General features: G+C 36.6%; 1 protein-coding gene across 1 annotated transcript in view; it reads right to left on the reverse strand.

Moving 5' to 3' along the window:
• LOC134699083 (inositol 1,4,5-trisphosphate receptor type 1-like) overlaps nucleotides 1-25040 on the reverse strand; it is a 108881-nt gene extending 83841 nt beyond the window's left edge. Inside the window, exon 1 of the mRNA XM_063560770.1 lies at nucleotides 24651-25040. Coding sequence (XP_063416840.1) covers nucleotides 24651-24681 — 31 coding nt within the window. The 5' untranslated portion in view covers nucleotides 24682-25040. The remainder of the gene's footprint in view (nucleotides 1-24650) is intronic.
• Between the last annotated feature and the right edge of the window lie 699 nt (nucleotides 25041-25739).

Raw genomic sequence — 25739 nt, forward strand, 5'->3', positions numbered from 1 at the left:
ATCTAAATCGTTCATCTATTTTATAGGAGCATACCGAGGAGGGGAATGTTTTTGAAGAGGCTGTTAGCATCCAAATATAAGATCAGACCAGCTCCGTCGTGGAATTGCTGACCACACTTCAAGTAAAGTCCAATCCCATAGGTAATCCGGGCGTTTGAGGATTTGAGGTAGAGACCGTTGACACTTGGTTTCACTGCGAAAACGCATCCACCACGCTACATGTACAATCCAGACCTTAAGGCCTTCTTGACGGCTTCACCACCCAAACCGCTCAAGGCTCCAACACCCAAGGCTGGTAGAATGGTCTTTTGCTATCATGGGGAGTGCCCTTATTCCCAGCTCTGCCAGCATGGGTAGATATCCACCTACTTGTTGCGTTTACCTTCATTTGGGTGATACTCAGCTTCCGATTCATTCCACCAGTACCTTTTGGGGAGAGGCTTGGTAATCTTTTGAACCTTTAGAGAGGTGAGCCAGCTTTGCATGGGACAAACGAATGCAGACTTGACAGTCCGTTGTAGAAGAAAAGAGGGACGAAAATACCAAAGGGACAGTCAAACTCATACATCTAGAACAAACTGACAACGCCATGGCTAAAAATGAAAAAGACAAACAGAAAAACAATAGTACACATGACACAACATAGAAAAATAAAGAATTAACAACACGAACCCCACCAAAAACTAGGGGTAATCTCAGGTGCTCCGGAAGGGTAAGTAGATCGTGCTCCACATGCGGCACCCGTCGTGTTGCTTATGTGATAACAAATCCGGTAAATAGTCTAATTCGGTAGGTCAAATTCATGAAATGGAAGGGGATTGTAGTTATGACGTAAGGAACATATCCGATATCATTTGTGAAACGGTTATTCCATAACGGTCAACCAACTCGTGATGGCGTCCGTAAATTTTCGAAGGGATGATTTCAACTTCACTATTTGGAACTCTTGGTTTAATAGCTTCCTTGTAAGCAGTAACCCTCTATCAAGAAAATCATGATAGGAAATGCAAGCACAGGAATATCGTATCAATTTTTGGGAGATATATACCCCGTATGCAGGTGCTGCTGGAATGTTGCTACTTAGAAATGGAAACTTCACAATTGGAAAGCTAAAATCATCTCTTTTGTCGTAAAGTTTTGTCTTCAACCGACCCTCCAGATGTAAGTCAAGATATGAAGCCGACTCAACTGTATCTGTAGTATCCTTTATCTCCAATTCGATGGGATAGATGCGTTCCACATAGTCACCAAATTTTGAATTGTTAAGTGAAAGAACGTCATCTATATAGAGGAAAGTACAGTTAAAGGATATTGCTAACTTCTTATCTTTCTTCCTAAGAAGTTCCTGCATGAAGTCAGCCTCATAATAATAAAGAAACAAGTCAGCAAGTAAAGGGGCACAGTTTGTTTCCATTGGGATGCCGACAGTCTGTTGAAAAACTCGTCCTCCGAACGTAACAAATATGTTGTCAATCAAAAAATCAAGCATCTTGGTAATATCGGTTTCGGAGAATTTTTTGTTTGAATCAGAGTGATTCTTTACAAAGTAGGAATTATCCCTCCCTAAGACAAGATACTTGTATCTACGTTGGCCATTCTTTTTTTATGAAGCAAAGTAATACCAACTCTTTTCATTTGTCTTTTAGTTTGGCATGTGGAATACTTGTGTAAAGAGTAGAAAGGTCAAATGTTTTAATACTGTTACAAGATGAAAGAGGGTTAGATTGTATGTACTCTAAAAGATCTTTGGAATTTAAAGTATCGACATCTGATTCACGCCACATCTAGAATAGGCAGGTTCACAATAACTTTGAAGCCCGTATTTGACTGCTGATAAAATAGATGTTAATAATTTAGAAAGGGGTTTCGCGGAGCACATGGAAGACCCAGCAATATACCGTTGTTTGTAAGGACACTTATGTAGTTTAGGTATCCAATACAGTGATGGAAGATCCAGTTCTTCATCTTTGGTTGAAATACTAAAGGAACAAAGAACAGACCTATGCTTATCCAGGATTTCCTCTTTGAAAAGTGTCGTGAGGGTATATGTTGGGTTTCCAAGTGAATAGTGTATACCTAATTCGTTTATCAAGCATTTAATGTAATGACTTTTACAGACAAAAACGATGATATTTGGGGCTTTGTCTGCGGGGACAACAACATATTTTTCATGGAGGTCGGATAGGTGTTTAGCAACATTTGGGTCTTTGAAGATTGACGTTGCATGGGCATTGATGGACCCATTCGGTTTCTTAATTCTGATTCGTGATAAGTCATTTATTCATACCTCTCGATTGATTTGCCTACCGTCTTAGTCGTTGAGATATGTTTGCATGCGATTGCTGGTTTGCAAGATCACTGGTAAGTATACTAGTTTTTTGGGTTTTTGAATGATTCTTATACCAGGACCGTCTGCGGGGAAAAAGCTGTAGATGGAAGACTGCTGTAATACCATTTACATAACTTATATGGTTGATATAGTATGGCGGCTTTGTGTGAAAAATTGGGCACATCCTGCTACAAACATGAAGTTTGGCACAGACCTTCCTAAACTATTTCCCTTTTATTTCAGATAGTGAGGCATTTGAAAAAAATGTCTCATTTCCGGTAAAATTCAAAATGGCGGACACCATTCTTTAATTAGCCCAATACCGAAGGCTAGTATGTGAATAGACGTTATGAACATGCTACTATCATGGAATTTGGTACAAACCTTTGTTATGTACTCCTTTAGATATATGCTATAGATTAGACGTCTTCAAAAACCCTACTTCCCGTAAAAGCCGACATGGTGGACATTGTACTAAAATAAGCTTACTTTTAGGGAGGGTATTTGAAATGTATTTTAAACTATTGCTACTTTCAATATATTGAGCAGGAACCTTTCTTTGCTGCTTGTCATGGATACAATGTATAAGACATATTTCTTTAAAACCATACTTCCGGATATATCCAATATGGACATAGAAATATTGTATTTCATTTTAATATTTTTTTTTCCCAATGTAAAGAAAATGTTTTTTTAGCTGGTCACTAAATTTTTGGCTTTCTCACTTCCAAATTCAAGCCAAAGTTCGTCTGCCCCTATTTCACTGAATAGCGAGACATCCATGACAGCAACATCAGTATCGACTGTTCGAGCCATTACTCAGTTGAAGTCTGTGTTTCACTGCATCAGACACATGCATCTTGATTCAAGTGGCAGCCTCTTCGTGTGAACATGGTGCTATGCTTGAAACATTATCATGTTGTGGATAACACAAAACATCATGAGTAAGTGTTGCTACAACTACCTTTTCCTCAAAATAGTTTGAGCAATCTGTTGCGAATGAAAACTTAAAAGTTCTTACTTATTGTCGTCATCTTTCAGAACACTTTGCCAATTTTGAGGATTTTGTTTGGACTCTAGGTTCGTCTGTGTATTCCCCTTTCCCTAAATGTAGCTCTTGCTTCTTATAAAAATGCTCCTGATATTATATCTTATCTACCTCGTGATGTATTTCAAGTTAATAACCATGCTCACATTAAGAGGCTGCGATTGAATCATGTTGCATGTGTCTAATGTGATGAAACACGAACTTGCACGAGTCATGATTCGAATAGTCGTTACTGATGATGCTGTCATTACTGTTTCGCTATTCTGTGACAGGGGTAGACGAACTATGGGTTGTGGTTTGGAGGGCAAAAGGTTTTTTATAAATATACTAGTATATCAATTACCTTTCAAATGCACCTGGCAATGAGTGATTACAAACACTTATTGTGATCCATGTATTTACCGGTTGTGATATAGTTTTCTGATTGCTTGAAAAGGAAAAAAATGTGGGCTACATTGATGGCAATTTGAAGATGTGAATCTAAGGTAAAGAATGATGATTGATCAGTATAAATCATCGAGGTTTAACTGTAAGATCACACAAACATGATTAACGATTCAAGAAACTAACTATTTACGCAATAGGGAAGACTATTTGAGGGTATTCCCTCAACTTGGTCTAGACTTTTCCAGCATGTAAAACGTGCAATATACTAAGGCAGGTGTTTAGAGGGGACGAGCTTGGAATTGGCTATTATGCTACCCAGTTCAGGCGCTAATGGATGGCGAAGGGACAAATATGATCACTTATTAATAACTCTTTCTAATGCCTCATCATTTTGGCAGAAGCTTGTACATTGTGGATGTACTGGGGAATGCGGTTCAATGCAAAAGATTCTACATCCTAAGCATCAGAAACAAAAGCAATACAATCTACAGTTTAAGTGGACACATACTTCAACAAGTCAAGCATGACCCGTTCCTAGTCCTAAATATTTCGGAAGACCTCAAATGGACCACCAACAAATTAAACATTTCGCTCGTCAGATCAACGATGGAATATGGAGCCATAGTATGGGACCAATACACGGTAACAAACACAAATAAGCTAGAAAGGATACAACGGCAAGCGGCAAGATTCATCACCATCTATTACAAGTCAAGAGAGGACGGTTGTGTCTCCAATATGATTGCCAAACTGGAACTACAAGACCTCTTTACAATTGCAAGACGAACAAGTTAGAAGTTGATGTTTATGTACAAAGTGGTCTCAGGGGCTGATTCCCGTTATTGAACCAGACGAATTTATACAAAAGCACGTCCTAAGAGAAACATAACTGCCAAGAAGTTCGAAGATTACCACGCAACAAATATTGTGGAAAACAATAAAATTGAGAATGGAAATGGGGAATGTGTCAAAGAGACAACAACCCGACAAAATAAAAAACAACAGCAGAAGGTCACCAACAGGTCTTCAATGTAGCGAGCAATTCCCGCACCCGGAGGCGTCCTTCAGCTGGCCCCTAAACAAATATATACTAGTTCAGTGATAATGAACGCAATACTAATTTCCAAATTGTACACAAGAAACTAATATAAAAATAATACAAGACTAACAAAGGCCAGAGGCTCCTGACTTGGGACAGGCGCAAAAATGCGGCGGGGTTAAACATGTTTGTGAGATCTCAACCCTCCCCCTATACCTCTAACCAATGTAGAAAAATAAACGCATAACAATACGCACATTAAAATTCAGTTCAAGAGAAGTCCGAGTCTGATGTCAGAAGATGTAACCAAAGAAAATAAACAAAATGACAATACTACATAAATAACAACAGACTACTAGCAGTAAACTGACATGCCAGCTCCAGACTTCAATTAAACCCGTGTCATGCCAACAACTGTTTTTAGAATAAATGTCTTTAGTTCCGACGCAAAGACCTTATCAGTGACTAAATGTTAACGCCAAAATATGCAATCTTTAATGACTTGACAACAGTATCGTAATTATATCCCTTCTTAATCAGTCTATTTAAAGGTTTTGTAAGTTTCTGAGGTGAATACTGACACCTTTGTGCTTTATAAAGAATATTTCCATAAAAAAATGGATGTGAAATACCTGAACGTATAAAAAGTCTGCATGTTGAGCTATAAGTTAGAATCACTCTAAGTGTTTTGACATTCCACTAAGCAAAACACCACAATACTCAAACTCACTCTTTGAAAAGACAGTGATCGCGTCGAATCAGCTACACAACACTGTAGACTAAGTGTTTGCATCAAGTGTAGAGAGCGTCAAATCTGCTCTTAATGCTCGTCAATATATCTGCGGGCTCTCTCACACCGTTATATTAAATCCAGAATTGGTATCGACAATGTATTCATTTTTTATGGAAGTATTCTTTATAAAGCACAAAGGTGTCAGTATTCACCTCAAAACAAACAAAACCCTTGAATAGACTTATGAAGAAGGGATATAGTTACGATACTGTTGTCAGGTCATTAAAGATTGCATATTTTGGCGTTAATATTGATTCACTTATAGGGTCTTTGCATCGGAACTAAACACATTTATCAAAAAACAGTTGTTGGCATGACACGGGTTATGTTCTTCTCATTTATGTTATGATGGTATGATACTAAAACCCTAACGGGAAGGATTGTGCCTGATGTTCATACTATGAAATCATAATCTTTCAGTCAGTTTAATTGAAGTCTGGAGCTGGCATGTCAGTTAACTGCTAGTAGTCTGTTGTTATTTATGTATTATTGTCATTTTGTTCATTTTCTTTGGTTACATCTTCTGATATCAGACTCGAATTTCTCTTGAACTGAATTTAAATGTGCGTATTGTTATGCGTTTACTCTACATTAGCTCGAGGTATAGGTGGAGGGTTGGGATCTCACAAACATATTTAACCCAGCCGCCTTTTTGCGCTTGTCCCAAGGCAGGAGCCTCTGGCCTTTGTTAGGCTTGTATTATTTCAATTTTAGTTTCTTGTGTACAATTTGGAAATGAGTATGGCGTTAATGATCACTGAACTAGTACTAGTTTAGGGGCCAGCTGAAGGACGCCTCCGGGTGCGGGAATTTCTCGCTACATTGGAGACTTGTTGGTGACCTTCTGCTGTTGTTTTTTCGGTCGGTTTGTTGTCTCTTTGACACATTCTCCATTTCAATTCTCAATTTTATATACTGATACAAATACAGAGGATATCGCGGTCGTTGTTAATGTGAAAAATCGGGTCTCCCCTGCACTGCTTTGTTTTCATGTGGTGGTGACAATGAATGAATATGGTTTTTTTAGCCAAAAAGTAGTAATTTGATTTTTTTTTAGTGTTATAGTAATTTAAGTTTTAATCAATCTATCTAAAACTTTAAATCAAAGATGTGGTTTGGGGACTCATTTCTTAAATCTACGCCATATGTTTTTTTTTACCGGAAGTGTTATTTAAAAATTTAGATCAGAATAATTTAGTGGAAAACTAGAAAACAAAGTTTAATGACAAGCAACAAAACCCACAACAAGAGCGTTTTCTTTTTATTTTGAAAAAAGTAGAATGTTGAAATAGAAAATAGATATTTCTATGTCCGCAATTTTGGATATTACCGGAAGTAATGTTTTTAAAGAGATATGTCTTATACATTGTATCCACGAGAGACACAAAAGAAAGGTTTGCTGCACAATGTAATGATAGTAGCAATACATTAAAACACATTTTATTTACCCTCCCTAAAAATAAGCTTATTCTAGTAGTATGTGCGCCATGTTGGACTATACCAGAAGTAGGGTTTTTGAAGATAATTAATCTCTATCATATAGCCAAAGGTAGTAGATAACAAAGATTGGTACCTAATATTATGTTAGTAGCATGATAATAATACCTTTTCACATATTAGCCTTCGATAAAGGGCGGATTTAAGTATGATAACCTTGATTTTACCGGAAGTGAGACATTTTTTGCAGATGTCTCTGTTTCTGAAATGAAAGAGTAATAGTTGAGGAAGGTCTATGCCAAATGCCATGCTTGTAGCAGGATGTTTACAAATCGTCTCAAATATATGTGTAGCCGCCGCACTAATATAACTATTCCCAAGAATGCTGTTGATTCTGATGATATTTACAATGGGCTCCCCGTCTTGTATAGCCGTTTGTGATCAAACCGAACGTGTAAATCTGCCCTTTGAATCCCAAGACGTGCTGATGCTATTGACAACGTTGATAGAGTTTGGCGAGAGTCATCGTTGCTCTGAGGATGAAACTCGCATTGAAGTCTAGCGCCGGGTAGCGTTCTGCGATGAGAGTGACGTAGATAGTTCGCAACTGGCAGTGGTCGAACACGATTGCATTTTGAGTCTGATCGTACTACGATGATGTATCTCGGTTTTTCCCGACCGCTCTTGGCAGACAAACTCCAGTGGAACTGTAAGTTTGGGGTAACACTTGTAGAATCACACTGTCGTATTCGGAAACCACAATCGATCTTACTCTTTCTCTGGATGGTCTTGTACAACCGCAGTTTTGTTTTCATCGGAAGGAAGGAAGGACATGAGAACAAACCAAGAGATCTGACTCAGGTTGATTTTCGCCACGTCCACAGGTTGATTTTCGCCACGTCGTTGACGGCAGTAGCAGGATAGCATTGTCGTCCGAGTCGCGTACGAGTGACAATTCGTGCTTGATCCATGCACAATCTTGTTGTTATCGTCTGCAAAGCCGAAAATGTGTCTCGGATGTATGGTGAATGAAAACGATCCTTTGTTTGCGGGCTTGTTGATAATATACCCATGTCCTGCTGCAAACCCTATGTTTTCGGCCTCGGCTTCGGTAGATGGTTCTTTGTACCACAGCTAGTTGAATCCTTGGAATTTGGAGAAATTGTTGGGACAAATCAACATTCCCAGCATGATGATGGCAACGACTGGGATGTTCGATCAGCTAGCTTGAGAGCTTGCATTTATTGTAACTGATGGTCTTAAAGAGATACATGATCCCATTAAGAATGAGAGGCACTAGATCTGCATAAGCAGATGCACTACCGTCGTTATTGTACAGTCACCCCTCTACCAAGAGATAATTTTCAGCGGGATGGAGGAACAAGTCTTGGGTTTCGATGTTGATTCGGATCTCAACTGGATTATTCAGGTTGGCACCAGCTTGAGGTTCGTATTCGTGAACCTGATATTCTTGGAGACTTTCGTCGAAGACCAACCCTTCGGTGGTAATAAGGATGTTGGACATTATGTATTTATTTAAAGCGCTGCACGAAGTCGTGGATGGTACCAATGCCAGAACCGGAGATCAGGTTGTTCAACTTGGTTTGCTGCGGTTTGCTGCGGTTTGCTGCGTTGAACACTGGACTGTTGAGTGGACATTCTGCGGTTTCGGGGGCGGGTAACTTTATCAACCACGTAGTCGACGGCTTTGGGGCCCCTTCTGCAACATCTTTAAATGCTGCATTGGTGTTTGCACTCACGGCCTTACTTCCTGTGGTTTTGGTGGCAGATGAAGTAAACATGTGTGCAGCCAAAGTGGCAATTGTTTCAAACAGACCTCTACCACCGTATGCGTACTTTCAGGCGTAACCTTTCTTGATTTGCAACCTTTACTTATAGGATGCTATGATGAAGCGCCATATATTCTTCATGATATGTCTACCTTTTTTCATAGCATGGAAAATCGATACAATTTCGTTGCGCACACCATTATTTCCTGCTCGGTAAGCTGCAGCACACAGTTCCAAGCGATCGAGAAGTTGCTTGAAGTGGAAAAAAAGCATGGTTTGCAGCTCAATGCCAAACTAATACTTCTGGTAGATGTGGGACACGATTCCCTTCCACATGTACTTCTTATTCGCCTTCGGGGTTCTTGCAAGGATGGAATTTCCTTTATACATAGTATCGGAACTTTTAAGGCTCTCTGCGTAGTCGTCAGGGTCGTCGAGCTCGAACGATTATGGTTTCTATTTTACCATGACTTCCCAGAAGCCAAGGGTTCCTTTTTACTTCACTCTGTCCATAAAAACATTATCGCCGTCAAAAGTAACTAGTGAGCTTCCGATGAAGATACCAACGTCGGCATACTGAGCTGCAAATGCTGCTGTGCTCGAGCTCAGAGGACGGTGTCTGTATGTCGTGTAATGAGTAGTGGGTCGGCAAACTATGGCGGTGGTGAAGGGATGGCTGGCTGGCACTGTTGCAGGAAGGTCTGCCATATTTTCGATGATCTGTGAAGCTGCCTCTCGCTGAGCCTCAACCACAGGCGTGATCACCTTTTAAAGGTCCCAGCTAAGTTCATACTTGTCGAGACGATGCTGCATATAACTGGCTTGAATCTTCCGTTTGGTGTCTTGCAACTTACGTCATTTATCTAATAGATCGAATGCTGTTGCACGACCCTAAGCGTTTGTGTGAACGCCCTAATTTATGAGTTGCACATGAAGGTATTACACAGCTGATACGGATCCCTTTTCTTCGATAGATTCACGTGTCATGGGTATGTGAACTAATGGCCTCAAATCGTCTTGGCAGGGCATTGGGATTAGGAATATTGCTCCACCTTACCATAATGGTGGGAGTCCTTGCGTTGAAATCACCTTTAGATCGGGTGAAGAATCACGCAACCGCATTTTCAACATATGCTCCTCATATCGACTGGAATCCACTCAAAATTGTATTTGCAGGGCCATTCGAACTGTGTCCAGATATTCTTTATACCTAAAGAAATATTCAAGCTGATCCATTCTTTATCTTATACCGCATAGCACTCATTTAGTTTACATCGATATTTTCCATTTGCCTTGGACCAGCAATGCTTACACAGAATGTCAAACTGTTTCTTGGTGAGATCGTTGCAGTGATTGCGTCGGATGTGGTCGATTTTCTCAGCGTTCTGCTGGGAGATGCAGGAGAAGTAGGCATTCTCCGGGATCGACTGGATGGGCAGTGTGAAGTAGTTCTGGCACAGGTAGAAACAGTCGTCATTGTCTTCACACGTGTTCTGTTTTCTCAACATCGTAGAACACCATGAGGTTCACCATGAGGTTCTTGCGGCTGTGATCAAGTACTCGGGGGTCTAGTACATCACTTCCTTGCTCGAAGAAAAAAGTGTCGATACTCGGGTGTCGTGGTGGTAGTAAGGTGTTGACCACATCGATCAACGAGAAGGGTGACTTGCCCTGCACTGTAGGAGGTCTCGGATATCTTCTTTGGGGAAGCTTTATTCCAGCGCTTGCTCCAACAGCTGGTAGATAGGTTGGTGAATGGATTATCCGAAGACGAACAATTGGGTGTAATCGGAGCCATCCATCGCACAGGAATAGGTTGTTTAGCTGCGTCGTCTTACCACAGTCCCAATGATCGACCGTTTTATCGATTACTCCTCGTGTGGGCGTTAGCACTCTATGAAATGTCCTTAATGTTCATTTGTTAAAATAAAATAGCGATGATTTTCTGTGTGAAAGTCGTAGGAAGATGGACACAGGTAACACCAGCGAGGTAATGACCAGCAACGGGCGACGGTGAAAGGTTGGCAACTACAAGGTGTGCGATGCCAAGATGTCTAAGTTTGTTTCTACAACCGGTCCATGGTTCATGAACAATCTAATCAACCGATTACCCATGGAAATGCATCTACCCGGACACAACTTCACCAGGCCAGGGACTTAACTTAGAAAGCGACAACTTCCCAACGACGCCCTGAAGGCTTGGTCAAAACCCATTAATCAAGTTGACGAGGCAGCATATCACCACGATCTTTGTTATGCCCAGTACAATGATTCATCCGCACACAACTCCATCGTTCACGAAGCTATGCTACAATGTAGCCTCGCTTAACACTTGGACTGCAGCATCGTCGGACCCATCATCAGTACCAAAGTTGGATTCGTTCTGGGTGTTAAAAAAAAATGTTCGCTGGACCGATGAGCTAGCTGAGGGGTTCGCAAACCAGTTCGACGCTAGTTTCATAAACGCTGTGTAGCGGTGGGTGGTGTGGATGAGACCTGACCTTTTGATATGAGTGACTTTTCCAGGGACAAGGGAAATGAATTTATCCTGAGCATTATCGATGTATTTTCCAAATATGGCTGGATTATACCACTCAAGAAAAAGAAGGGTGACATTGCGGAATGCATTCCAAGCGGTGTGCCCAAGAAGCTATCGACAGACAAAGGCAAAAATTTTACAACAAACACGTAAATCAGCTGCTTCAAAAGCAAGGTATCGATATCTACTCCAGCGGGAACGAAGACAATTCGAGTATTGTCAAACGTTCGAAACTTTTCAGCCAACTCTACACGCACCTATATCGATGTCCTGGACGATCTTGTTCGCCAGTACAATACCAACAAACACCGCTATCAAGATGGCCCCTGTTGTCGTAAGTCATAAAGAGCATGAAAAACAATTTGTATTGGAACCTTTCTCTCCCATTCAAACACCGCGAATTTCCGAAACAGAAAGATACTTTCGAGAAGGGATACACCCCCGCTGGACCGAGGAAGTATTCACCATTTCCCTAGTTTTGTCATATGTCCAATCGGCCTCCTACGATCTTTTTATCCATCTCCTCAAGGGTTTCAACAAAGTCCGTGGCCGAGGTGAAAATCTAGTTTCCCGAGTGAAAGTATCCCCCGTTCTCATCATCCGCATTACCTGTTGGATTAATATTTACAAAGGTACATACAGTGCATGATTACATTGTTTTGCCTCTTAAAACGCCCAATCGCCTTTAACTTACATCCGTGACATCAGAGAGACCCTAAGGGTGGTATGCACGTCCATGCCAATACGCGGGGTCATATTCCAGGTAGTAAATAAATCTTTAAACGTTTTTTCTCGGCGAATGTACCTCAATTGTATCCGCAATGGCTTTCCTATCTTCTAAAATCTGTTCCTGTACCTTCTTTAGCAGTCGATCAGCCTGCTAACCCCTTTCGACCAAAGTTGTTTTGCCTGGGTGACAACCTCCTCGTGTAGGGTTTGGGACGACGATGAATTTTAAGATTTGTCTTCGTTTCTATCAACTCTCAACCAACTGATATTTTCTCAACCGGGATTACCCTCGAAGGTGGTTCATTTTGGCTATATTTGACGTTTTCAACTACTAACTCCATGTTCAATTGGATCAATGTATTCATCATAACAAAAAAATCAATTTAGGTCACCCCAAAACCACCATTCCCAATTTACTGTTTTTAGACCCAGTTTTCGGGCCTACAAAACATATATATTCGAACACTCTCGATCCTACAATCCTTATAAAAAATAAGAAAGTCGAGAAACGTACGCGGTGCGTCATGATTTTTCATCCCATAGCTCACAATTTGCACAGCTCCATCGGTTCTCTATTTGCCAAGACGGTAGTCAGTTGCTTATTTAATCTCTCATATCCCCATGTGCGAATAGTTTCCGCTTTCCAGCACAAGGTTATTATTTTGCAGGCCTTTACTTCGTGTCGAAGTATTTAATGTCTTTGACAATCAAGGTTGAGTCCTGCCCTACTGTTCGCAATTTGATAATTTCCTCATCATTGCAGCGCTGTTCTCGATTGGCCTTTACAGCGGCCAGTTTTTTTTCAGAATTTCTACCTCTTGTGCCGTATACTATCTCTGACCAGACATATTTGCAATCTTAAAGTCCATTGTGTTTATTATATCTGTGAATTTCTATTTTTGTGTGTGTGTGTTTATTTCATCCACAAAGAAAACGTTTCCCTCGACTCCAACATAAAAATGGGTGTGTGGCAGAACTCTCATAATCATGCTACTGTTCATCTCTTAATAAGCCTTCAATTGAGGTATAAGGTAATAAGGGCCTGGGGTCAACGGCTCACAATTGTCCATTCTGTAGGACAAGTGTTCTGTAATTCAAAATATGCATTTCATTATTCAAAATTGGCTATTTTTTTATTTTCATGCATATTTTGGCATTTAGGTCCTCCGTAACCCCTCTAATGGTCATTGCGGTACATATCATTTATACTCAAGTTATTCCTCTATCAAAACGCTTTAATTTGGTGAATAAAATTTGCCTTTGTTAGGGACTGAAGGGCTGTAGTAGTCCATTCCATTAATCAAAATAAGCTATTTCTTAATGTTCAAGCGTTTTTCGATATTTAGGTCGTTCGTTACTTCTCTAATATGCGTTGCGGAACTTGATGACTATAAACATTTTGTTCCTCTCGAAATATGCTTTCGAATGAGCTACGAAGTCTATCTATAATTAGAGGCTAAAGGGTCACAGCAGTCCATACCATTATTCAAAATATCCATTTCATTAATCAAAATTGGCTGTTTCTTAATTTCCACGCGTATTTTGACATTGAAGTCCTCTAATATGCGTTGCAGAACAGGTTGACTATAAACATTGTGTTCCTCTCGTAATAAACTTTCGAATCAGGTATAAGGTTTATCTATGAATAGGGGCTAAAAGGTCGCAGCTGTCTATTCCATTATTCAAAATAAGCTATTTCTTAATGTTCAAGCGTATTTCGATATTTAGGTCGTTCATTACTTCTCTAATATGCGTTGCGGAACTTGTTGACTATGAAAATTTTGTTCCTCTCGTTATAAGCTTTCGAATGAGGTATAAAGTTTATCTATAATTAGGGGCTAAAGGGTCGCAACAGTCCATTCCATTATTCAAAATATCCATTTCATTATTCAAAATTGGCTATTTCTTAACTTTCACGCGTATTTCGACATTTAAGTCCTCTAATATGCGTTGCGGAACATGTTGACTATATACATTTTGTTCCTCTTGTTATAAGCTTTCGAATGAGGTATAAAGTGTATCTATAATTAGGGGCTAAAGGGTCGCAGCAGTCCATTCCATTATTCAAAATATCCATTTTATTATTCAAAATTGGCTATTTCTTAACTTTCACGCGTATTTCGACATTTAAGTCCTCTAATATGCGTGGCGGAACATGTTGACTATATACATGTTGTTACGGTCATTATAAGCTTTCGAATTAGGTATAAGGTTTATCTATAATTAGGGGCTAAAAGGTCGCGGCAGTCCATTCCATTATTCAAAATATCCATTTCATTATTCAAAATTGGCTATTTCTTAATTTTAACGCGTATTTCGACATTTAAGTCCTCTAATATGCGTTGCGGAACATGTTGACTATATACATTTTGTTCCTCTTGTTATAAGCTTTCGAATGAGGTATAAAGTGTATCTATAATTAGGGGCTAAAGGGTCGCAGCAGTCCATTCCATTATTCAAAATATCCATTTCATTATTCAAAATTGGCTATTTCTTAACTTTCACGCGTATTTCGACATTTAAGTCCTCTAATATGCGTTGCGGAATATGTTGACTATATACATTTTAATCCTCTCGTTATAAGCTTTCGAATTAGGTAAAAATTTTATCTATAATCAGGGGCTTAAGGGTCGCAGCAGTCCATTCCATTATTCAAAATATCCATTTCATTATTCAAAATTGGCTATTTCTTAACCTTTACGCGTATTTCGACATTTAAGTCCTCTAATATGCATTGCGGAACATGTTGACTATATACATTTTGTTCCTCTTGTTATAAGCTTTCGAATGAGGTATAAAGTGTATCTTTAATTAGGGGCTAAAAGGTCGCAGCAGTCCATTTCATTATTCAAAATATCCATTTCATTATTCAAAATTGGCTATTTCTTAACTTTAATGCGTATTTCGACATTTAAGTCCTCTAATATGCGTTGTGGAACATGTTGACTATATACATTTTGTTCCTCTTGTTATAAGCTTTCGAATGAGGTATAAAGTTTATCTATAATTAGGGGCTAAAAGGTCGCAGCAGTCCATTCCATTATTCAAAATTTCCATTTCATTATTCAAAATTGGCTATTTCTTAATTTTAACGCGTATTTCGACATTTAAGTCCTCTAATATGCGTTGTGGAACATGTTGACTATAGACATTTTGTTTATCTCGTAATAAGCTTTCGAATGAGGAATAAGATTTGTCTATAATTAGGGGTTATAGGGTCGCAGCAGTCCATTCCATTATTCAAAATATCCATTTCATTATTCAAAATTGGCTATTTCTTAACTTTCACGCGTATTTCGACATTTAAGTCCTCTAATATGCGTTGTGGAACATGTTGACTATATACATTTTGTTCCTCTTGTTATAAGCTTTCGAATGAGGTATAAAGTTTATCTATAATTAGGGGCTAAAAGGTCGCAGCAGTCCATTCCATTATTCAAAATTTCCATTTCATTATTCAAAATTGGCTATTTCTTAATTTTAACGCGTATTTCGACATTTAAGTCCTCTAATATGCGTTGCGGAACATGTTGACTATATACATTTTGTTCCTCTTGTTATAAGCTTTCGAATGAGGTATAAAGTGTATCTATAATTAGGGGCTAAAGGGTCGCAGCAGTCCATTCCATTATTCAAAATATCCATTTCATTATTCAAAATTGGCTATTTCTTAACTTTCACGCGTATTTCGACATTTAAGTCCTCTAATATGCGTTGCGGAATATGTTGACTATATACATTTTAATCCTCTCGTTATAAGCTTTCGAATTAGGTATAAATTTTATCTATAATCAGGGGCTTAAGGGTCGCAGCAGTCCATTCCATTATTCAAAATATCCATTTCATTATTCAAAATTGGCTATTTCTTAACCTTTACGCGTATTTCGACATTTAAGTCCTCTAATATGCATTGCGGAACATGTTGACTATAGACATTTTGTTCCTCTTGTTATAAGCTTTCGAATGAGGTATAAAGTGTATCTTTAATTAGGGGCTAAAAGGTCGCAGCAGTCCATTTCATTATTCAAAATATCCATTTCATTATTCAAAATTGGCTATTTCTTAACTTTAATGCGTATTTCGACATTTAAGTCCTCTAATATGCGTTGTGGAACATGTTGACTATATACATTTTGTTCCTCTTGTTATAAGCTTTCGAATGAGGTATAAAGTTTATCTATAATTAGGGGCTAAAGGGTCGCAACAGTCCATTCCATTATTCAAAATTTCCATTTCATTATTCAAAATTGGCTATTTCTTAATTTTAACGCGTATTTCGACATTTAAGTCCTCTAATATGCGTTGCGGAACATGTTGACTATAAACATTTTGTTCCTCTCGTTATAAGCTTTCGAATGAGTTATAAGGTGTATCTATAATAAGGGGCTAAAGGGTCGCAGCAGTCCATTCCATTATTCAAAATTTCCATTTCATTATTCAAAATTGGCTATTTCTTAACTTTCACGCGTATTTCTACATTTAAGTCCTCTAATATGCGTTGCGGAACATGTTGACTATATACATTTTGTTCCTCTCGTAATAAGCTTTCGAATAAGGTATAAGGTTTGTTTATAATTAGGGGTTATAGGGTCGCAGCAGTCCATTCCATTATTCAAAATATCCATTTCATTATTCAAAATTGGCTATTTCGTAATATTTACGCGTATTTCGACATTTAAGTCCTCTAATATGCGTAGTGGAACATGTTGACTATATACATTTTGTTCCTCTCGTAATAAGCTTTCGAGTGAGGTAGAAGGTTTGTCTATAATTAGGGGTTAAAGGGTCGCAGCAGTCCATTTCATTATTTAAATTATCCATTTCATTATTCAAAATTGGCTATTTCGTAATTTTTACGCGTATTTCGACATTTAAGTCCTGTAATATGCGTTGCGGAACATGTTGACTATATACATTTTTTTATCTCGTAATAAGCTTTCGAATAAGGAATAAGGTTTGTCTATAATTAGGGGTTATAGGGTCGCAGCAGTCCATTTCATTATTCAAAATATCCATTTCATTATTCAAAATTGGCTATTTCGTAATTTTTACGCGTATTTCGACATTTAAGTCCCCTAATATGCGTTGCGGAACATGTTGACTATAGACATTTTGTTTATCTCGTAATAAGCTTTCGAATGAGGAATAAGATTTGTCTATAATTAGGGGTTATAGGGTCGCAGCAGTCCATTCCATTATTCAAAATATCCATTTCATTATTCAAAATTGGCTATTTCTTAACTTTCTCGCGTATTTCGACATTTTAGTCCTGTAATATGCGTAGCGGAACATGTTGACTATATACATTTTGTTCCTCTCGTTATGAGCTTTCGAATTAGGTATAAAGTTTATCTATAATCAGGGGCTAAAGGGTCGCAGCAGTCCATTCCATTATTCAAAATATCTATTTCATTATTCAAAATTAGCTATTTCGTAATTTTTACGCGTATTTCGACATTTAAGTCCTCTAATATGCGTTGCGGAACATGTTGACTCTATATATTTTGTTCCTCTCGTATTAAACTTTCGAATGAGGTATAAGGTTTGTCTATAATTAGGAATGAAAGGGTCGCAGCAGTCCATTTCATTATTCAAAATATCCATTTCATTATTCAAAATTGGCTATTTCTTAATTTTCACGCGTATTTCGACATTTAAGTCCTGCAATATGCGTTGCGGAACATGTTGACTATATACATTTTGTTCCTCTTGTTATAAGCTTTCGAATGAGGTATAAAGTTTATCTATAATTAGGGGCTAAAAGGTCGCGGCAGTCCATTCCATTATTCAAAATATCCATTTCATTATTCAAAATTGGCTATTTCTTAATTTTCACGCGTTTTTCGACATTCAAGTCCTGTAATATGCGTTGCAGAACATGTTGATTAGATACATTTTGTTCCTCTTGTTATAAGCTTTCGAATGAGGTATAAAGTTAATCTTTAATGAGGGGCTAAAAGTTCGCGGCAGTCCATTCCATTATTCAAAATATCCATTTCATTATTCAAAATTGGCTATTTCTTAATTTTCACGCGTATTTCCACATTTCAGTCCTCTAATATGCGTTGCGGAACATGTTGACTATATACATTTTGTTCCTCTCGTTATAAGCTTTCGAATTAGGTATAAAGTTTATCTATAATAAGGGGCTAAAGGGTCGCAGCAGTCCATTCCATTATTCAAAATATCCATTTCATTATTCAAAATTGGCTAACATTTTTAACCCCATCGAATTATTTATGTATGTGTCTGTCCCAAGTCAGGAGTCTGTAATTTAGCGGTTGTCGTTTGTCTATGTGTTACATATTTGTTTTTCGTTCATTTTTTAAAATAAATAAGGCCGTTAGTTGTCTTGTTTAAATTGTTTTACATTGTCTTATTGGGGCCTTTTATAGCTGACTATGCGGTATGGGCTTTGCTCATTGTTGTAGGCTGTACGGTGAGCTATAGTTGTTGATGTCTGTGTCATTTTGGTCTTTTTTGGATGTTTGTCTCATTGACAATAATACCACATCTTCTTTTTTATTTCCTCATTTTTATGCATATTGTGGCATTTTGTTCGTCCGTAAACCCTCTTATGGTCATTGCGAATCAAAATATAGCTATAGTGTCACGGTCAAATTTTTTTTATATTTTTTTCACTATTCACCGCTTCAATTTGAATAATGAAACATAAACCATTTCATTATTCATTATTCATTTTTCAATATTGAATAGAGAATAATGAACTATTTCATTATTCATTATTGAATAATGAATAATGAACTATGAATAATGGACGTACTTCAGCCCGGTCACATAAAGCACTATTATAATAGATTTATAAAATAAATGACAATAATTTGAATATGCATTAAAAAAAAGTATTCCAGCTGATTAAGAACTATCAGAATTTACATAGTCTGTACGTATACAATCAGTAAATACATCGTCGAATAAACATCATTGTAATACTACAAAACTATAGTGTTGGCATTGTTTAAGAAGACAAATAAATCATAGCTTACAGTGACCAAATAAACAAAGCGTCAAAGCGTTAAAAGGCAGATACTGTGGCCGAAATAAATATTGTATCGTAAGTCCTATTTCATTCATAATTCCCAATTATAGAGAAACCTCCAGTCTTTATTTATAATCTTAGACTCAATGGTCATGGTCGATTGCCGAAGAATTGTTAGTTTGTGTCATCAAATTTCATATAATTTCAATGTGCCATGTGTGTTGCATTCCACAAATTATTATCAACGTGAAAAGGAACTGCAAAAAAATTCTTATTCATGTTCATCCGTATTCGCTGCGTTGAAGACCCATTGGTGGCTTTCGGATGTTATTTGCTCTTTAATCGGGTTTTTGACACTTTGATATATTCCATATTTCCATTTTCAATTTTAAAATAATATTTATCACTCATTTCTCGCTACGGAAATTAAGTACATGAAATAAAGGTAATAGCTATTGAATTTTGAATCTACTAAGAAACCGTTAAATGTAATTAAATGTTAACTTCAATGCTGACAAGTACATTAATTTTTCGTTTTCTCTCTCTCAAAAATCGTTCATTTCTTACTTATTTCATTATTTTAAAAGAATTCTGCATACTGCTACTCTACATTATTTTAGGGTTAAAGTTTAAAAAAAAAAAAGAAACGCATCGTAAAACTATTTTATAGAAAAACACTGATTTAAAATTAATTGGACATGCAACTAAATAAATTGGAGACAAAATCTGTGAAGTGGGAATGAGGTATTTATTGATTCAGGAAATGATACAATTTGTTTTAAATTAAACAATACAGTGTTATTCAGCTTGACTTAATTGACTCAATAGTATGAAAGATAAATATGCACCAAAAGAAATTGTTGAATCAAAAACAATTTGAAAAAAAAAGTTAATTTAATTAGAAACGTGAAGTGTTACGATGCGTTCATGTGACAAAAGATCCACTGCTGATAGACCAAACTCAACAAAGACACTTAAAAGACATGCAGTTTCAAACTCATCCCAAAATTTTAACGATACATTTTCAAGCCTTTCAAGTCCCCTAGTTCAGATTTAATTTCGTATTTCAGATAATGTTCGTCTCACGGACTTTTATACTAAAGCCCACATTTTTTCACATTGAGTCATTTTTGAAATATATATCTATTAAATATATTCATTTATCTCTTTTACTGATGTTCATATACATCATATTAGACGTACAAATATACCCCAGCTCCATAGACCTCTTACAATCATGTATTCCTAGAAATAGTACTGGTATTCATTAATGCATGAAATCAGAATAGGTCACTGTAATGGACTTTTCGATTGGTCAATACGTCATTTACGAGAAGGCTAAAACTGCTTCACAAGACAGAGGAGACCAACAGTTTGATTCCGGAATGATCAATTCGCGTTAACATTCTCCCAAGAAGGAATTTAGACCATTTTTCAACAAAATGCAGCATAAAAGGTCCAGCGTGCAATAAATTCGTTACACGGTTAACCACTTACCTCCTACGAATCAATAGAGGGTGGACCCCTACGAATCAATAGAGGGTGGATAAATTCCATAGGGGTTGAGGCCAATAAACTGTATGAAACACATGATCATCATCCTAATCTATGGCTTTCCTTCTTCGTCCCCATTTCATTTTTCTGTATAGTTTAGTAAAATTTATGGTGTTTCAGTATATAATTTATACATGATCATAGTTACATGCTCACATACAATTTGTATTGTTATACATGATACTTCATACTTTATAAGTATGTTTTGCTTTCGTGTGTCTGCGTGATCCGTTTTGGTTTTAGCAAATGAAATGTGTTTAAACTAAACCTAATCCCTCACTGAAAATTCTCATGTACTAATTGATCTAAATAATTTCATAACATGTTGGTGCAGGGATCAATAGTAATGTCATGTTAATAGAACATTCTTGTACTGATTCTGATCAATTGTTTTCAGTTATCAACGTAACTACTGATGGGGACACAAACAACATTTATTGTATCACTGCGCCAGGAAACATAATGGTCAGGAGTGAATTGATTTCAAATTACAATCAATTAAAGATTGCGTTTGAGAAACGCTTGAAAAATACAATTTGAAATCATGCAAAACCATACAATTACTCGATTGTAGAACGACCAAAGAGTAAAATTCCAGTGAAACCTTTTTGCACTTACAGGTAATAAATCGGTAAAAAAAATGGCCACACAAAGCAAATAAAAAGCATATGTTTTGAAGATATGAAAATTAATTTGAACTTTATGTACATGTATAATATTACAATAAATACAGTCTATCCATCTGTATAAAATACGCTCCGAAATTCACATATTAATTTACAATGTGAGTAGTTGCTCATATGAAAACTTATCTGTGCTAAAACTATCCGATACTAGTATATTGTACAATTAAATTGTATACCCGGACACGAATATATGCTTTCAACCAAACAATGTATGTTGCTTCATATTTATCATTTGACCCTTTGTCGAGAACACGGTCAAATTGTGTCGTCTGAACATTTGTATTTAACACCTAGTGCTACTTTCTGTTTTCAGATACTTTGAATTATGAGTAAGTTGTATGGTTAGCACGACAACTAGCGTATGCTTGTTTTAATTTGGGAATACATGATATATATGAAAAGTGCTTTGATTTAGCTTTCAGTAACTGCGAGTATACTCAGATTCTTCATGTCTTTTGCTGTCGATCGACGAACTCAAGCCCTTTTCAACTGATTTTAAATTGTATTCTTCTGTTTTACTGTAACACCACTGTCCGAAGGTTATAGGAAGGGTATTATGAGTTTAGAAACAAATTACAAATGTGGGGACTTTTATAGTTTAAGATATACGGTTTTTTTTGGCAATTGTAAAAGGCCTTACGGACCGAGTTTTTTTTTCTATTGACGGTGCAGTAGTTAACAAAGGTACAATTGTCTTCAATTTGTTTCATGGTCTCAGTATATTTAAAAAAAAAAGAAAAGATGTGGTATGATTGACAATGAGACAACTCTACACAATAGACAAAAATGGCACAGAATTTAACAACTATAGGTCACAGTATGGTCATCAACAATGAGCAAAGCCCATACCGCATAGTCAGCTATAAAGCTATAAAAGGCTCCGAAGTGACAATGTAAAACAATTGATACGAGAAAACTAGCGGCCTGATTTATGTAAAAACAAACGAAAAACAAATATGTAACACATAAACAAACGACAACCACTGAATTACAGGCTACTGACTTGGTATAGGTACTTACATACATAGTGTGTCGGGTTTAAACATATCAGCGGGATCCCAACCCTCACCTAACCTGACACAGTGGTGTAACAGTACAACATTAGAACGAACTTTAAAAATCAGTTGAAAAAGGCTTAACTCATCAGATGGACAAAAATACAATTTGATGTGGTCCAGTACTTGTACATCTCAACAACAAAAAGACACTAGGTACAGATAGGTATAGCCTTTTGTGGAAATGCTGCGTTAACGATCACCAATAAATGAATCAATTTATTCCGTAATACTATCAAATGATAATGCAAACAAGAGTTGCCGGACGGTTCTGAATGTCTCAAAAGAATGTCAGAGTTGTCTCCACAAACGACCGATTGTCTACGGATCAAGTTGTCTTTTACCTGAACATTGTGTTGGAATGTTTTCCCTTTTATGTTAGGGAATCTTAATAGTAGGGCTTGGAAAGAACCAAGATGGATTATGTTTCGTAGAAGCAACATTTGTGAAATATAATGATTTTGGCTAAATTATATCAGCATGAGACAAAAGTCCACATATATAATTAGAAAAAAGAATGTTAATTTATTTTTGTTTTATATCTAGAAATATGATAGAAGTATTTATTGTATATTTAAATATACAATTCCTTGTTGTGCATGAGTAATATCGGTTGAGAAATATGATCTTCTATAGTGATGTTTTTTTACGCTTCAAATTGCGCTTCGATAAACCCAAATATTCCAGACGCTAATTTGATCACACTGATCGACCAAGGAGTTAAGTTATTCAAGTTTAGTTGACTTTGGAGTTATTCTTATCTGAAAAAAGGTTTACTTGTCATGTAATCATATAAATGTTAACTTCGATGCCGACAAGTACATGAATTTTTTTTTTTTTTTATCAAAATTCGTTCATTTAAGAATTACTGGTTTCATTATATGAGATAAATACTTCATACTGTTACTCTACATTTTTTACACCTTAAAAGTAAAAAAAAAAATGTTCGTATACTACTTTACGAAAAAAATGGTGACTGATTAAAAATTAAGTGGACATGCAACGAAATAACTGGGAGACAAAATGTGTGAAGTGAGAATGAGGTATTCATTGTTTATTTAGGTCATGATACAATTTGTTTCAAATTAAACAAGACAGTGTTATTCAAGTCATTCAACTAGACTCAATTGTATCAATAGTGTAAAAGATAAACATGCAAAATCAAAACCGTTGAAGTGATAACCATTCGTGAAAAAAAACGTCTATTTAACGATTTCAATGGCTCCAAGACTGCAATGATACATGTACGTATTTATTGACATGCGTTATTATAAAGAATTTTATTACCATGTCATGTTTGAAGAAATGTGAAGTGTTACGATGCGTTCATGTGACAAAAGATCCGCTTCTGATAGTCAAAACTCACCAAAGATGGAAAAAGACATGCAGCCGGTTTCAACCTAGATGTAGTTCCAAAATTTTGACAATGCATTTTCCCAGCCTTTCATGTCCCCTACTTTAGATTGAAATTTGTACTTCAGATAATGATCTTCGGACTTGTATACCAAAGGCCACATTTCTTCACGTTGGATTAGGTTTGAAATACACTAGTTTAATATTATATATATTAATTTATCTCTTTTAGGTTTTTGCATCATATTAGACGTACAAATATATCTCCAGTGCCGTAGAATAGAGCGACCTCTTGCATTCATGTATGCTTAGAAATAATACTGGTATTCTGTAATGCGGCCTTTGATTGTCTTGTATGATTTTAAATTTAAGTTCCTTGTGTATAATTCGGAGTTTAGTATGACGTCCATTATCACTGTACTATTATGCATATTTTAGGGGCCAGCTGAAGGACACCTACGGGTGCGGGAATTCTCGCTACATTGAAGACCCATTGGTTGCCTTCGGCTGTTGTTTGCTCTATGGTCGGGTGGTTGTCGCTTTGACATATTCACCATTTCCTTTCTCAATTTTATGAAATAAGAATTGGTCACTGTAATTGACTTTTCGATTGGTCAATACGTCATTTATGAGAAGGCTAAAACTGCGTCACAATACTGAGGAGACCAACAGTTGGATTCCAAAGTGAACAATTCGCATTATCATTCTCCCAAGAAGGAATTTCGATCCGTCCTTACACAAACGAAAACACAACAAAAACAATCACAAGGTAGAAATGAACATGAAAAAAACACCGTGTACAGAATTCCCTGATGTCCTTTTCAATATAAAATCATCATATATATACTACTACATTGCAACAGCCTTTCACTTGTACTTTACTTTCTCTATATTTAATAAACAGCATTTACCTTTTTTTCTTTTCCTCATAAGTAATCCCATTTTCTTTGGTTTCCTTTGTCTTACCACTCACAGAAGAAATTATTTACTTAAATCCAATTAATGTATTGACAGTTTAATGGTGTGTAGTACTATGTGCGCTCCATTGTCAAATTTTGCTCATTCATTTAGAAGAAAACATGTTAACAACGAATTGTCTATAAACATGCTCTATATTTGTCAAATAAAACCTATAAAGTATAGAAATTTACAAACAGCATGACACTAAGATCGATCTTTGTTGTAGAATGTAAATAGCTTCCATTAGTTCTCTAATCCCAATTGCATGCAATAGAACTTGTATGCATTGTGTTTTCAATTTAGCTGATTAACAAATAATTTAGAACTTCAGGTTACAAATAGATGAATATATAATTTGTATTATCTCGAATTACCATCATTTACCTTAATTGTTGTTATCCAATTAACTCCTGACTCAATGCCAGGGATAGGCATTTTAGGTTGTACTAATATTATTGGAGTATACATATTATACAATAGAATAAAACTATTACCAACTACATATTGTCTGTCGAGTCTTTTGCAAATTTTATCAGCTGCAATACTAGATTCTAAAAGTTATCTTGATTTATAATTGATTTTTTATTAGCAATTGATCAAAATGATAAGACTGTTGGATATCAAAACCATAATTTCATAAAGATTCATACTTGTTTATTTCCTTCAATTGATTGGGGTTTATGTACACTCCGTTTGCCTACGACGCAGTTCTTCTGTTCGCCTTTTTTTACAATTTACAATTCAAGTGTAAAGTAGCTGTCATCTGTCATTAAGCAAACACCAATCAATTAATCATATCATATATGAGGTCCAAAACAATTAATTCGAAGATATTTATCTTTTTAAACGTTGGTGTAGCTTCTTGTTTGCTCAAATGCAATAAACGTGTTTATTTTACCCATCAATAGATCGCAACCACGAATTTACAATGATAAATTCATCTAAATAGATCAAGTTGAGTCCCCGTGTACCCGAATTAAACCGTCGTTGAACGAAAGTATTTAAAAAGATTTGTTAAATGGGTTGATAAACCAAACATT

This window comes from Mytilus trossulus, unplaced genomic scaffold (genome assembly GCF_036588685.1).
Source record: "Mytilus trossulus isolate FHL-02 unplaced genomic scaffold, PNRI_Mtr1.1.1.hap1 h1tg000024l__unscaffolded, whole genome shotgun sequence".
Classification (NCBI taxonomy): Eukaryota; Metazoa; Mollusca; class Bivalvia; order Mytilida; family Mytilidae; genus Mytilus; species Mytilus trossulus.